Source organism: Saccoglossus kowalevskii, chromosome 12 (assembly GCF_978046115.1).
Source record: "Saccoglossus kowalevskii chromosome 12, keSacKowa6.1, whole genome shotgun sequence".
Taxonomy (NCBI): Eukaryota; Metazoa; Hemichordata; class Enteropneusta; family Harrimaniidae; genus Saccoglossus; species Saccoglossus kowalevskii.
The window spans coordinates 26,031,621-26,047,304 of NC_140652.1; the positions used below are offsets into that span (position 1 = coordinate 26,031,621).

The following is a 15,684-nucleotide window of genomic DNA, read 5'->3' on the forward strand; positions in this document are numbered from 1 at the left end:
CTTTTCTACAGCAAAGTTGTGAGGAGCATCAACAATACTTTGCACATTACTTATGACAACACTTGACGTACCAGTGCAATCAACAAGATTCCTATCTGTTGACATATCAAAACTACCTTTCACTTTACAAACTTGAACATTGAGAAGGTCTGTATGGGTTTTATTCTCACTGCAGAACAAAATATTATTTCCTTCCGGGGTTGAAACAGTCTTGGTGGTTGCTTTCATTACTTTAAGACAAGCTGTATATGGTAATGTTTTTTTACAGCAAAACCACTTGACGAAGCAGCGTTTTGTGCCACAGCAGCAGGAATGTCACACTGCTTCAATGGCCAAACAATGCTGCCATGAATCAACTGTGGTAAGCTTTGTAAATTCTCTACATGCTTCTTACCACCAAAGTTTCTTCCAATGCATCTCTCGAAAAACAGCATTTGTGGAATTTTTGAACAATATGTGTGAAATGAGTGATGGATCCCCCATTTAACATGAACCATGCATCTTTGTTTTTTATAAACAGGATATGCGTGTCATGCTCATCTTTTGAAGAGTATATCACTGCATACAATTGGTAGGTTCCTTGCTACTTGCCAACAGGAACAGTGATGTTGAGAGGAATCTCAACTTTCAAAGGTTGATAGCTGCCTAAAATCGGCAAACAGAAAAGTAAGTTCTTTGCAGGTACAGTTAAAACATAACTCAATTTCCATGATGTTCGAGTATGACATTGATGACAAACAGTGCGGTTCCTGTGTGAACTTGTGAAGTATGACTGAATCAATGAATTGATATTTAAGCATTCATGACGGATTTTTATTTTGAGCTCAAAGTATTACACCATTGACACAAAGGTCTTTGATTCTTGGCAGTGGAGACATGTTGAGGTTTCAGTCAAGGTTGTTAGGAACGTTTCTTGAAACATGGGTTTATCTAAACTATCTTTCAAGCATAGAACAAGGCGAACATAAAACAGTGGGGCATCTGAACCAATATTAGCAGCATTAGAAGTTAATGAAATGATGGAATAATAGACGCTTTGAGCAAGATTGGTCAGGTTTTCACCATAAATCAATTTCAGCATATAACAAGGTGCACAGAATCCTCCATTAGTACAAATATGGTTTTGTTTATTTGACAGAATTACAGATCTGAAGGGTCTACTGAGCCGGAACACTTGAAGAATCATGGTCATTGCAGACATATTCAATAAGCCAGGCACTGTTATTGGGATGGGTCTGAAGTTCTTGTACACTGTGCATTGGTATTCATTTGCTTTTTCATAGGTGACAACATCAAGCGTTCCATCCTCTTTTCCATCTTCTGTCACTTCAATCATCTTACCATGAATTTTGACATGAGATTCTTTTATATATTTCAGTATACTTTGTCTCTGCTGCAGAAGAGCCGTGGCCTTGATATCACTTAACTTGACCAACACAACTTCAGATTTATGATGTTCTTCATCTACTGAGAAATGTTCATCTTCTTTCGTCATCAGTTTCTTTGGTATTTCTGCGACAAATTTATCACCAATGACTAATGGAGTATCTGATCTTTCTCCCACATCAATCGATTGCAGGTTATCCTTTTTATCTTCTACCAGCTTTACACTCTTCTTCTTGGGCTTAGCATCTATCTTTAAAATCTTGTCTTCAGTGAATTCCTGTGGCATTACTCCAACTCTCTGATAAAAGAAATAAAGACCATTCACAGGAACCGATGTAAACAGAATAGATGTGACTAACCTTCGGTCTGTTGCATACCAAATATCTGTGTGTAACAAATACAATTTCTGTATCTCTGAAGGAAGATCGGTTTCCCTGCAAACAATACCATACAACCAATAAACAATGTTTCCTTCTAAAGTTGGTAAGATGATCTTATGGCGTTGATTAGCAATTTCAGATCCAAATCTTCTAAGCATCAATGTATTAGAACCTTTATTTATGTGAACGTTTCTCTCCAGCTGACCCTGCTCAGAACAGAATACACAGAACGGAATGGGGACATTGTCCAGCACTTTGCCATAGGCTAGGTCTTTCAAACCAGATACTAAGCCATCTGATGATAACCCATCCCAACGCACAGGAAGGTCAGCAAGCTTCAGTGTGTACGTTTTCTTTTCACTGCACGTCAAACATGTATCAGTGACTTTAGCATTCATTAACAACGTCTCCATAGTCTCACTATCATAGATCTGCTCTAACCAAGAAATAAAGGAAACATAGTATCCATGGACATCAACTGTTATTCCTGAGACACAGTCTAGCAATGAAACCATCTTCTTGAAGTATTGGTGAAACAATATAAGAGCAAAGCACATCATTTCACTGTTGTGTGCAGAGTTAACAACACAACGTAACTGACAAATCAGTTTTCTACAATTCAGAGGACAATCAGGATGCTGAAACGTTGTATTAAATAAGGAATGAACATGAATATTATGCCTGAGAATCTGAAGAATTATATTATGTACATTGCCTTCCTCAGTGTGGCTTTTTAATTCAAGAACTTCCGATACAGGAGAATACTGTAAACTGTACTCATTTTGTTTACAGGATAATTTTGTTGTTGTCTTCGTGACAGGCAGCCTTTTCTTCTATTTCGATTGTTTAGGTAGTTTAGGAGCATCTTCCACAGATTCAGCAACAGCATTTTTGTTGACATCTTTTGGATGTTCTATGGTAACAATGTCTTTCTCACTTTTCTCAACTTTTTTTCTTTTTTATGGCATGGCTTCCGGAAAGTGAAACTGGAGAAAAAATAAAATAAACATGAGACTAATTCATCTCCATGAGTTGGTTCCTGCTGGGGGAGGGGTGTTAAAGAAATGAGGGGAGGAAGTGATACCCCCTTGTATACGTTTTACCCTTTAAGTGTTAGGCACACCCAACTCCCGAGCCGCCACCACTGTGGTCAGTAAAAAATATTGAAATTATTCCCAAAGCCAGTTCTCAGTTCTTATATAGTTTTATACAAGTTTTCAAACGTGTGACGGTTGAAAATCTATATCCACATTTTACTGAGATCATATAGTTTGCATTATGCGCTTGAATATTACCGTGCATTTCAAGGTGGCTGTATTTCCTTAGATCCCGAGAGTGAAGGTTTTTTGTAGTTACGTTGGTGATCGCCGCTGTGTCTACGGAAGTACTATGGCGGATTGCTTGATGGGAGTGATAAGTCTTTTGATCAGTAAAATAACTTTGGAAAAGTGAAAACTAGAGTGACTGTGAATTGAAGGTTGGTTTTATAAATTAAATATCATGGAATCTGGATGAAATAATGAAAAGAAATTGAGGGGGCAGTAAATGTAGCCAGAATGCAAGGTCAGAATCAAAAGTGTCAACTATGGATGCAGAGCCATGATTTGCAGTTTTTGTGAATAAGAAGTAACACTACAATACATTTCCCTTTACATTCCCTTCCATTACACAACAGTATTTGTGCTGAGGCAGTTATGGTTCACAGCCATCATTAGTTCTCTTGGTCATATCTGTGTTTTTTGGTGTAGTGAAAAATGGGAAAACAAATTAATAAAGTGAATTGATCTAATCAGTTGGATTTTTAGTTCTCATGTAACAGATAGTAAAATGTTAGTTCAATCTGGGGCTCAAAAGAAAAACTTCTACTGCAAAATTTTACCCGTGATGCAGCTATAACGAGCAATTTGACTGGACAATGCATTGATGAAAATATTGCCAGAGAGGGCGCATTTGAACACGCTTTGGCTATCCTCGGGGGCGGACATCCGGGCAGTTTCTACCGCCTGGCAACCCTTGCGGTGAAAACAAAGACCAAAAACTCGCAGAAAACGGTACTTTGCGATGGTTGTTGAGAGTCCCCTGAACAGTGTAACAAGATTAGCCCTACGTGTGTAACATATATGGATTTGGTTGTTCAGGATTACTTCAAAGTTGAGTTTGTGTTGTTTTCTCGAGTTTTCACCGGCTCCACCGGCGTTCCACAGCAGCGCGCACAAAGCCCATAGAAATACGTGGTACAGTGGTGCGCGTCTTAGCAACGTATAACGTCCGTGACGTAGCTCCGCCCCCGAGGATACATCTTCTGCCAAGGTGTCGTGGTGAGGCGAAATACACCTTGGCTAGCGAAGATGACACTTTGTTGCAAAGTCAGTTAATAAAATGCCCATTAACTTACCATGAGATGACAAGGCCGTAAAATCTCAACTTCAGCAGCCAAGATAGCATCAACGCCATTGTAGACTACTTATGTGTGAATACAAAAATACAGACAACGAATTATTACGCAGTTTATTAAAGTTTAGCAACTATATAATTGTTAGTATCAATAATATTACTCGGATTTGACTAGTAATGTTATTGTTATAAACTTAAAATGGCAAGAACAGCTAAAACAGCGATTAAATAATTTACTATAATTAGACATAGTCTTTACCTTGCCGTTTATTCGGTGTTATTTGCTTACTTTACTTCCTATGTCGACAGCAACTATGAGTTTAAAACAGCGATTAGATTGATACGCTTATTTTAATAAACTTAGGGGGTACAGATAGTCTTCTGCTGAGCTGAGATCTGAACGTTCAGTTGACCTAATTTTAATAAAACGTTGATTTCCGTTCGTAAAGCATTTTCTAAGTAGGGCTCATACCACTAATTGAAACTCCATAGACGACAATATTAAAATATGACGAGATTGCTCTATGAAAATGATAAACAAAGTTTAAAACATGGCTCTAAAATGGGAAATCACCATGCCTGTAATGAACCACATGAAAAAAACATGTTGGCCAGCTCCATGGTCAGCTCAAACTCTTGCAAATCTCAGGTAAACAAGACACACCTACTGTATTTGGATTGCACCTAGAGAAACCAATGGATAAACACCAAAATTAGAACATCCAAATACACACAGAATAATACACACAGCCGCTAAGTAGTAAACAAAAGACCACGTGTTAGTCTCACCTTCGACCCAGGTGATCACGCCCTCAAACAGGGAGTACCTGGAAAAATAAATATTAAAAACATTTCATTGGTTTTTGCAAGGAATTTAAATTGAACAGGCTACGAACGGTCATTGGTTGATTAGTGGCATGAGAACAGTGCGCATTCCCGTCTGGCACGTTTGATAATAATCAGCCCAGAATATTCAGTAAATAACAATAACATACGCCTGTCTACAGGTGAGTCTGCCTGCTGAAAGTACATTGCTGGCACAGGGTGTCAGTTAGTGACAATCAAAATATGTTAAAGGGCGGTGGTCGTCACCGTCCTTTAACAGATCTGTACAATCTAGAACACTTTTTTCTATACAATCTATAATACAATTTAAAAAAAAAAATTATCTGGTAAATATTACTTATCTATTACATTTATTATGATTTTCTTCTTTAAAGTGACTGCGTTTATTGGAGTGGGGACTTGAAGATTATTTAAGAGGGTGTTAAAAATAAATAATGCCTGGCACATGAGACATATTTGTAAATGACAAATTCTCCCAGCCCTCTCAAGATTTCAAATGAAAACCCCCTTTGTTTGTTCAATTGTAGTGCTACTCGTGCGTTTGTTCGTGTATGCATATTTTAGCATATTTGGCACAATCTGTCTATAACTAATGGTTTTAGTAATGGTGAATCTTTTGGCATAAAGTGACTCGGTTGCATATGAGTGGTGCCATTCTCTTCTATATCATAACACCATAAACATTAGTTCGTTTCAAAGGTATGAACTCGAATCGAACAGGATCGTTAATAGCAACACTATGTTGCTTTAACTTTGATTCCATATTCGTATTTCATTTGTTCAGGACTCGTAATTTGAAACTAATGTCATATAAGTGAAAACAAAGACTGTCATCAGAATATGATTAAAGCGGGAGGGTCGTTACCTGCGCACACGCGGGAATTGAGTCCCAAGCGACGATAATAACACACGCAAAAAACGGAAAGGCTCATGGGTAGACGTTTGTTTGTAAACAATGACACGCAATGGCCATCTGATGCATGCGCATGTGACGACTCCCTCGCTTTAACAAATTCGAACCAAAATGTTCTCCACCAACAAGAAGGAAAATACAAATACAATGTACATAATAGTGTTTGACTTAACAATGATTCATTTCGATGACGGCCAAATAATCACGTTACTAACTAGTAACAACCAATGTCGCCTGCCCAAGCGAATGAAATGTTTCTACTAAAATTCCCCACGTTTTATGTGAAAAGAGAAAATTCCAAAATGTTCGTCGCATTTCATCAAAAATCGTCAAAAATTGTAAGTGTAATTGAACGATATCGAGACTAACATGAAATAAACCCTACAAATGCATTTCACCATGGGTATCACTTGGCTTTCATTTCAATCATGTACCGGGTATACCAATTTGTTCAACACATTTTACCGCACAATGCAACCACATCTCAAATGGCGTTATATGGTAGCAGCTTTAATAATATCTATGTATGAATATTCCAAAATTGTAAATTCTGTTATTTGTTATTGAAACTAATTCTTTGTTATTTGCCCAATATAGATATGGGGCATTGACACAAAAGAATGACGTACGCAGTCCTCGTCGACCGACTGTGACCCCTACATATACAGCTTTCTATAGCCAAGGGCAGTATCGGATAACCAGTCTCTGCCTACGTCAGACACGACTGTCACGTGCATTAGGTATGTCGCACCATAGCGCTAGGATGGCTGCCGATTTGCCGGTGAAACTGAAGTTGTTGACGCTGAACTGTTGGTAAGTACACGCATGTTTGGTGCAAAGTAGTATGTTACGTACCGCCGTCCGCCATTAAACGGAAACTCAACAACGATGCGGGCGATATAGAGATTGTAGTGTACTGTGCTGTGCGCTATTTATAGTAAACGACTGATATATGGATTATAACTGACGAGTATTAAGTTTATGTCGTCCTGGTGATGATTTGTCGAAGCAAACGGTCTAAGAATCACATCGATGTCATGTTTAGTGACCCTTGTACACAACCTGGGCACGGAACAGACAAACGACGTTCGCACGAAAAGGTCATAAGTTCATAGTCGGGTATTAGAGACAGTACAACTGACATTTGTTTGCCTATATCAACATAAATGGATTAAATGGTATCAATTTAGAAAATAAATTTATTATTCCGGTCGAAGGACAACACGAGTTATAAATACATTTGTCACAATTTTAGTTTGTGTTTACTCGTGTATTTGTATGAATCGAACGTCTTCATGAATAATGAATCATATGACGTAATGATTAGTGATGTCACGTGACACAGACGCTGTTGCATACAAAATACTCATGCAAGACGTGTTGTTCAACTTGTAAACACATTTCAGTTTAATGCAGTGCAATTCAAATGAATAAAATACAATTCAAACTCAATCCAACCAAATCCAGTTTAAATTAATCAAATCCAAAAATATACAGTTCAGTCTGAGTTCACTTATCTAATTTACTTCACTGCAAATCAATACAAGGCAACGCAATTTAATTAAATTCAGTTATATTGAATTAAATTAAAAAGTTGTAAACACTTATAAAAAAAAAAGTGTGAATCAACCTTGCACAATATAATCTAATTTAATTTGTAATGTAACCTGTAGACTGATGTTGCAATGCTTAAAGGGCGGTGGTCGTTGCGCCGCGCATGTGCGACATTTATGTTGATAAACATTGATTTTCAAACAATTCAATGCGTTCTTCTAATGAAATCACGAGTACGAGTCTTGACCTGCACGCGACTTGCACTAATTACCGCCAGTGGCCCCTTAGATACCTTCCAGTTACCTTAAAATTACCTAATTAAAGCCTTGTAACGTCTTAATTAGTACTTGTTGGTCTGCAGTCAAAGTCAACACGTTTGTTCATATGAGACCCATATCTCGCGCATGCGTGCCACGATGATCACCGCCTTTTAACAGGGTATTGCTTGTTTTGTACAGGGCTATTCCATTCCTCAGTAAGCTGCGTAAAGAACGAATCAGACACATCGGTGAAGAAATATCGACACGTGACTATGACGTCGTGTGTTTACAGGAGGTCAGTGACATCATTCATCTGACTACTAGTACAACAATGTACATAATTTCTAAACCACTCCACCAAATATCAAAATTTGACATTCGGGCAGATTGTAATTGTTCATGTGCTGTATACTTAGTAGCTGTGGATCGGCGACAGCCATTTTGTGCAGGTTAAACGAGGACAATATAACGTCACTGGAGAACGTAATCCGAATAACTTGTTAGATACTCCCGTGAGGCAAACTACTCGTCGTCGCGATCGTCTACTTCATGCGTATACAGTTATTTTTTTCATAGAAATGTACAAATAAATGTCTTTTACCATGCATGTAGGATGCAGGAAAATAGGCAACAAATACCACGAAGTCCATAGCAAAATATTAATAGTAGCAGACGATCATTTCCTGGCGTTTCAGCTGTTCAACTGTCGGATAGGAGTTCTAATACAGTGACGTCATTTAACCAAGAAATTTTGTCCTCGTTCGATCTAAAGAAAATGTGCGGGAATTCACGGGAAACAATTTCAATCAGATCATTTTTGTCACGGTTTTCGTGCTGGTGAGTGTTTAATAAAATACTATACTATGATAGGTTCTGTTGCCTGCTATATGAAAATGGTGTACTTTTATTGACTTCTATGTGCGATGTCATTTGGCGTCGCACGTTTGTGTTGCAAGTTCACACTTTGACTCAAGCACACTTTGTGCTCAATATATGTACTCGGCTCACGCCTCGTACATATATGTCGCACAAAGTGAACTTTCGCCCATTATGGGTTGGCTGGTCATTCATTATTGTTTAAATAATCTACGGCCCAACATCGTATTCTCCCGAAGTCAGGGTTCGTCTGTACAAATATTATGTTCCGAAAACAAACTTACCGAGATTTGCATTGGGATACACTTATGGATCGTCAATGTTGTCATCTTCGGATTATTAAGAAAAGCAAATCTTTGTGAATCTACGTGTGTCGAAATACTAATTCAAACACGTTAGCGAATTCAAACAAACAGTATAACGGGAAACAGAAGCGATCACCGGCATTTGATAAAAATCGTTGAAAATTGAACGTTTACTCACACTTCTCACTGCTTTTGCACCATCAGGTATTTTACTCACTCATCCATATAACCCAATAAAGCTAGATAAATGATCCCAGAATGCAATATTAACGTTTGCTTGTAAGATATAATCATACGTACAAACATGTATATAGAAACTTCGTGGTGGATACTAAGCTAGATGTCCAGTGTGTCGTCAAATCATCTATTATGCAAATGTCAACTGGTAGGATCAAAGTGGTCGTTTTTTTGTCCAAAATAAATTATCAAAGTAAAAAGACCCCTATATACATGCACAAATGTTGCTGGAAGCCCTGTATCGAACTTTCCGCTCTATTCCTATAGGTATGGTCTTCTAAGGACTTCAAATCGTTGAAAGATATGCTATCAGATTGTCTTCCATACGCGTACCAGTTCCACAGGTAAGCTATAATATGCCCATCGTATGTATACCCGGGATGACGCTAGACTGGCGCAGTCGGGGCGATTTGAAGGTGTTTGCGCAAAATCCCCTGTAACTGCGAAATCACCCCGACTGGTTTATTCTGCATGGCCCTCTATCGACACTGCAGGAACCCGTCGATTTTTCAACGGGTAATTATGTTAATGAGTGTTCTAATTGACAATCATCTAAGCCAATCACAACGTCTCTTCAACTGACCCCTGACCGAGAAGACGTCGGCAGTGTGACCTTTATCATGTTGAACTCATTATGCACGTATTTCCGCGCCCACCTCATTATAATATGTGCATTCATGAATATTTAATAGCAATGAATTTCCTGCAAAATAAACCAGTCGAGCGATTTCGCGCTAACACCTCCATTTTATTTAAACTACAAAAACAAATTAATCGCCCGACTGCGCCAGTCTAGGATGACGCCTGTGGCCTCCTGAAATAGCAGGTATTTTTGATACCCACATTCCCTTCGGGGACATAGACGTACACTAATGCCCTTATGGCCATGTGCAATATGTGCTTAATAGTCATTCGTACTATTTGTCTTTGCATACAGTGGTGTTGTTGGCAGTGCCATTTGTGTGTTCTCAAAGTCACCAATCACTGAGATGTTTTATCACAAATACTCGGCGAATGGTCTCCCACATTTCTGGCACCCTGGTGAGTGGCTTACTGGGAGCATGGTGGGTCTCTGTCGAATTATACATCATGGTATCAAGATAAATATCTACGTCACTCATGTGAGTATGGGTCCCTGTTATAGTCACTTCGTTATGATTTGTTACTGATAAGAAATGATGTGTATAAATAAATGTTATGACTATAATGAATAGGAGCCCGTTCAATTGCTGCTAGGGGGTAAGGGAGATAGCTGGTACAGGTTAGAGGAAATAATTACGGTATTTTACGTTTTTACAAGAAATAAAATGAGATTTCCATTTACAATAAAAATAGGTTTTTACACTTTACAGATAAAGCAAATTCCTAATTACATTTATAATATTTTTGCTAATTTGAGTTTACGAATCAAAATTGAAAATTACGACATTTAATTTGGAAAATGTTTTATACGCTTACATAAATTAATATCTTTGTACAAATTACGGACGAATAAAATAGCTGATTACATTTTACACCTTACCCATGTCTACGAATTTACGTTTTTTATTTATTTATTTAAATTAAAATAAAATAAAAACAATTGATTACAGCTTACGAAAATACCCCTTGCCGACCCTCCTGCTATACGTAGATGTTCAATACAATGTAGTGGACGTGCAAATCTGTGTTACTGTAAAGATATGTATTGTGTTCGGCATTTGTTGTTGATGTTTACCATAATAATTGGACACAAATATGCGTCGTTCAACCTCAGACAACTAATACATTTATTACTTGTCTGAGGTACCTCAAGACTATTTCTGGTGGAAAACTAACATCACTTATAAGATGATATATACTTACCGGGATGCTAATATACGTATTTTTTTTTTATTAAAACTATTTGTAACCAAATGTTTGCTATAATTTTCTGCACAACGCTTAAAGCGGGGGATTCGTCACCTGTGTATGCGCCAGATGGTCATAGCGTGTCATTGTTTACAAACATGCGTCTACCCATGAACCTTTGCATTTTTAGCGTGTGTTTTTATCGTCACTTGCGACTCAGTTCCTGCGCGTGCGCAGGTGACGACCATCCCGCTTTAAAGGCAAAAAACAAATGTTATTTCTGTCTATTTCGGAAACAGAACAGAACTCAATGACATGGCCACGGGTTTCAAAGATGAGAAACGACATTTGTTACTACATAACTGTTTGTGCGTGGAAATCGTCAGTTTAAAAAAAAAATTAGAGTTGGCTGATTTTTGTTTTGTTTATAAAAACGTCACGGTCAGATTTGAAACCGTTTCCATTATATGAGAGTATCTGCTAATTGCTCTCATTGACTGATAATATAGTCTCATTTGAATTGCACACCATCGAAATTGCCTACACAAGAGATGATTCTTTGTTATCATTAAGTGAACATACTCATTAATATAAAATGGAATAGAATGAATAACACACTAAATTTTTGTTTGCCCGTATAGACTATTTATACGTGCAGTTTAGCCAAACTGTCAAATTTAAAATAACAGAATCAAAAACATATCCAAGCACCGACATGAAATACCAAAAATGGTACGCATAGTTATATAGGGGGCGCTATGCTTAAATGATTCAGTTATGCACTATAGTATTCTTATACAGCTTCATGAGGAGACCAACGCTATTAAGAAATACTACTATGCACACCGTTTAATACAAGCCTATGAACTGAGTCAGTTTATAAAGTTTACGACCAGTGAAAGCAGCGATGTTAATGTTTTGATGGGAGATTTCAACACAGAGCAGCACGAGGGTGGATACGAGCTAATTTGTAAACTTATAGAAATGAACGACTCGTGGATAACACAACAAAGCAAGGCAAATGTGAGTAGATGCATTATGTTTATTTATGCAAATGTGAGTAGATGCATTATGTTTATTTATGCAAATGTGAGTAGATGCATTATGTTTATTTATGCAAATGTGAGTAGATGCATTATGTTTATTTATGCAAATGTGAGTAGATGCATTATGTTTATTTATGCAAATGTGAGTAGATGCATTATGTTTATTTATGCAAATGTGAGTAGATGCATTATGTTTATTTATGCAAATGTGAGTAGATGCATTATGTTTATTTATGCAAATGTGAGTAGATGCATTATGTTTATTTATGCAAATGTGAGTAGATGCATTATGTTTATTTATGCAAATGTGAGTAGATGCATTATGTTTATTTATGCAAATGTGAGTAGATGCATTATGTTTATTTATGCAAATGTGAGTAGATGCATTATGTTTATTTATGCAAATGTGAGTAGATGCATTATGTTTATTTATGCAAATGTGAGTAGATGCATTATGTTTATTTATGCAAATGTGAGTAGATGCATTATGTTTATTTATGCAAATGTGAGTAGATGCATTATGTTTATTTATGCAAATGTGAGTAGATGCATTATGTTTATTTATGGCTGTTGGATTAGGACGCTAATACACCGAGTTATATTTGGCATGAATGCTTAAAAGGGAGGGGCGGGGAACCTCTATTAAAGGAAAGCAGGGGGTTGGCTTTTGCGTTTGTTTTTTTGGAATATATGAACACATAGCATAGACGACAACATTCCTTATTTTAATGTGTCGTTTCATCTTGAGAGGCCCGTAACAAATTAGGTCAATCATGAACATTGATAGTGATAGTGTATGCACATGAGCATGACTTTCTTTTTAAAAAAAATGAAACTCCTGTAAAACTCGAGTAATAACTATGTTTATTTATATATTTGACACGAATGCTTAGGGGAAGGGTGGAGAAACTTATATTAAAAGAAAACAAACGTTTGGTTTTTGCGTATGGCGTTTGGAATATATGAATACATAGCGCAGACGACAAACTAACTTGTTTCATAATGTCATTTCAACTCGAAAGAGCGTAACCAATTGCGTAATAATGATAATTGTAGTGTGCAAGTGACCGAGAAAAATGGTATAGAGAATCCGAGTAGTAGCGAGTGTGATAGTTCAATATATATTTAGTTTGGTATGCCCACGTAAACGAAAAAAATGAGACTCAACTTTAGGATGTGTTTATTAATTACCGCGTGGAAAATTAAATATTGGAATAGAAATTAAAAAGAGTAGAGTAACATGCGTACAGGGTTGAATGTCTGTTGTCGATTGCAGGTGTAAACTGTCAGTGTGGGTAAATTAAGTTTCGTTTAATGGGAGGAGAGAGGATCCTACAATAAATGAGATAAAATTGGTTTGTTGAATACATGAGACATATTGAAAATAATTGTCCTAGAAAATGTGGATATGGGTATTGATCTGATATAATTGCATGCGGATTGCACAATCATGTCTTTGTCTGTATAGAGGTCAAGGTTAACCTATAGGTTGTCTATGGAAGTACCATGATGCACTGCATGTCTAACATAACCCTGTGATGGACATATATTTCCTACCACCAACATTCTATTTTCAAAGACTCTACAACTGTATGGTCTATGGTACTTCCTTTGATAGTTTAGACCGAATGGGTACAATTTCAATCAGGCGCTGATCGTTTTTAGTTGGGGTGTCTGGAATTATTTATTTTGTGCAAAATGACAACTGCTGACATTCAATATTAAAGCCGAGGGTGTGTATCATGATTCTATTATTATGTTATTTGTATCTTCGACGGACACGTTTTTACATAGTGTTTTGTCATATACAGGAACATTCGGCAGGTATTACGTGTGTGTCGCCTAGCAACCCATTTACCATTCCAGATGAGTTGAAGATGTGGCCGAATGGAGCACGTATTGACTATATATTCTACAACTCAAGTCAAAGATATGATGTAAAATGTATTGAAACGAACGTAACCATGACAAAAGTACCAGGGAAAGATTATTCCTATTCAGACCACGAGGGTGTGGCAACAACACTAGAAATAATGCCAACAGAGAATCAGGAAAAGCAACGTAAGGAGTCTTTTTTTTTATCTTTCATATCCTAGTTATAGCGCTACAGTCGCCATGCAGTACGCGTTTGAATAAATCACGGGATTTGTATCTTTAAAGAATAAAAAGTCGTGTGATATTGATATGAAATCTAATATTTATGTGTGGTAGTTTTCAAGCTGTATACCAAGGTATATTTTTTACCCACAATGCATAAGCACACAAATGCTCAGTGACACGAATTTCGAATTCGTCAGAAGCATTTTGTTATAGACACTTTATGTTGAAATGATGAAAACCGTGCATTTATGTGTTTTTCTTATCTGTTTATGACTGACTGTTTTATATTTTATTGTAGGGACATCGAATTCACAGAATGAACAAAATAAAGTACGTGAACACGTTCTACGACATATCAGAAGTGAACTGGTAGAGCTGAAAACCAGACGTCTAAATTGGATATTTAGAATATTTTTAATTTTAGGAGTTGTATTCGCCTTTCTTCTTTTAGACATTCCTGGTGCAAACATCGTCATGTCCATCGCCATAGTACCCACCTCCTTTCTTCTGTGGTATTGTATTTTTATGGCAACACTATGGTGGAAAAGTGAAGAGAAATCACTCCGCGAAAACTTGAACATGGTCGAATTAGAATTGATGAATAATTGATAATTCAATAAAAATAAAAGTGAAGAGTATACAATATTTATATGGATGTATATATAACTTTGTTTCTTGTCACGCCGCCATAATAATGCATGACGGTTTTGTTGATTTACTGTCGCCGCTGTATCTTGCATTCTGTGATCATTCCTATATCTACCCTGGGTAGTGAGTGAGTAAATAAATAAGTAAATTAATAACTTGCCAAATCCTCTGCATCTATATAGACCCCACTATATATATATATATATATATATATATATATATATATATATATATATATATATATATATATATATATATATATATATATATATATATATATATATATATATATATATATATACACACACACAGTGTGTGTCGTATAAAGATTTATCTAGTACCGGACCACAATTGTCGTAATGTAAGATCGGAAAACAACAGAACAAGAAATGTAGATGTTCCTTGAAGCACGATGTGTGTCCCGACACATCATATTTCATTACATAATATCAGACTGGTATAAATAACTTGATCAAGAACAAAAAATAACGTACATTGGGACACTGAGTATTGTCTTTCTACCAAGTTTGTTTTAAATCCATGAAGTCGTATCCGACAATTGTAAGTTGTATATGTGAAATATTCAACAATGTCAATATTTAGCTCTGCCGTCGACTGTGTCGAGCGGAGCTTATCATATGAGTGATTGTCCGTCGGCGTCCGCCGTCCGTCGTCCGTCATCCGTGTCAATGTTTTACTTTTTCGACTTCTTCTTGAAAACTACAAGCCTGAATGCTTTGATACTTGGTGTTAATGTACCCGGGGTAGGCCTCTCTTAGATTTGTTCATTTCATGATGATATCTTTAATTCTCTAATTTTAGTGAATATTTTTGTCATTTTTGGTAAAAAGTGATATTTTCGACTTCTTGTTAAAAACCGCAAGTCCAATTGCTTTGATATTATATAGA

General features: G+C 36.8%; 1 protein-coding gene and 1 long non-coding RNA gene across 5 annotated transcripts; one reads left to right on the plus strand and one right to left on the minus strand.

The window, feature by feature from the left end:
- Nucleotides 1-2,608: 2,608 nt before the first annotated feature.
- Nucleotides 2,609-4,941, minus strand: LOC144363570 (uncharacterized). 3 transcript variants are annotated; one of them, XR_013422758.2, is made up of 4 exons: nucleotides 4,825-4,941; nucleotides 4,420-4,472; nucleotides 4,162-4,226; nucleotides 2,609-2,752 (listed from the first exon to the last, which is right to left on the minus strand). It is a non-coding gene; the product is annotated as an uncharacterized LOC144363570 (long non-coding RNA). The 3 variants fall into 3 exon arrangements; XR_013422759.2 differs by lacking the exon at nucleotides 4,420-4,472; XR_014931178.1 differs by lacking the exon at nucleotides 4,420-4,472 and having other exon boundaries at nucleotides 4,162-4,229.
- Nucleotides 4,942-6,598: 1,657 nt separating this feature from the next.
- Nucleotides 6,599-14,930, plus strand: LOC100377848 (sphingomyelin phosphodiesterase 2-like). Of its 2 annotated transcripts, XM_085506205.1 has the most exons (7): nucleotides 6,599-6,732; nucleotides 7,932-8,028; nucleotides 9,419-9,495; nucleotides 10,089-10,272; nucleotides 11,783-12,004; nucleotides 13,839-14,088; nucleotides 14,426-14,930. In XM_085506205.1, exons 1-7 carry the CDS (start codon nucleotides 6,662-6,664, stop codon nucleotides 14,734-14,736), a joined length of 1,212 nt encoding a protein of 403 aa, XP_085362331.1. In that variant the 5' UTR covers nucleotides 6,599-6,661; the 3' UTR covers nucleotides 14,737-14,930. The 2 variants fall into 2 exon arrangements, with proteins under 2 accessions (XP_085362331.1, XP_085362332.1); XM_085506206.1 differs by lacking the exon at nucleotides 7,932-8,028 and having other exon boundaries at nucleotides 6,658-6,732.
- The last annotated feature ends 754 nt before the right edge of the window (nucleotides 14,931-15,684 follow it).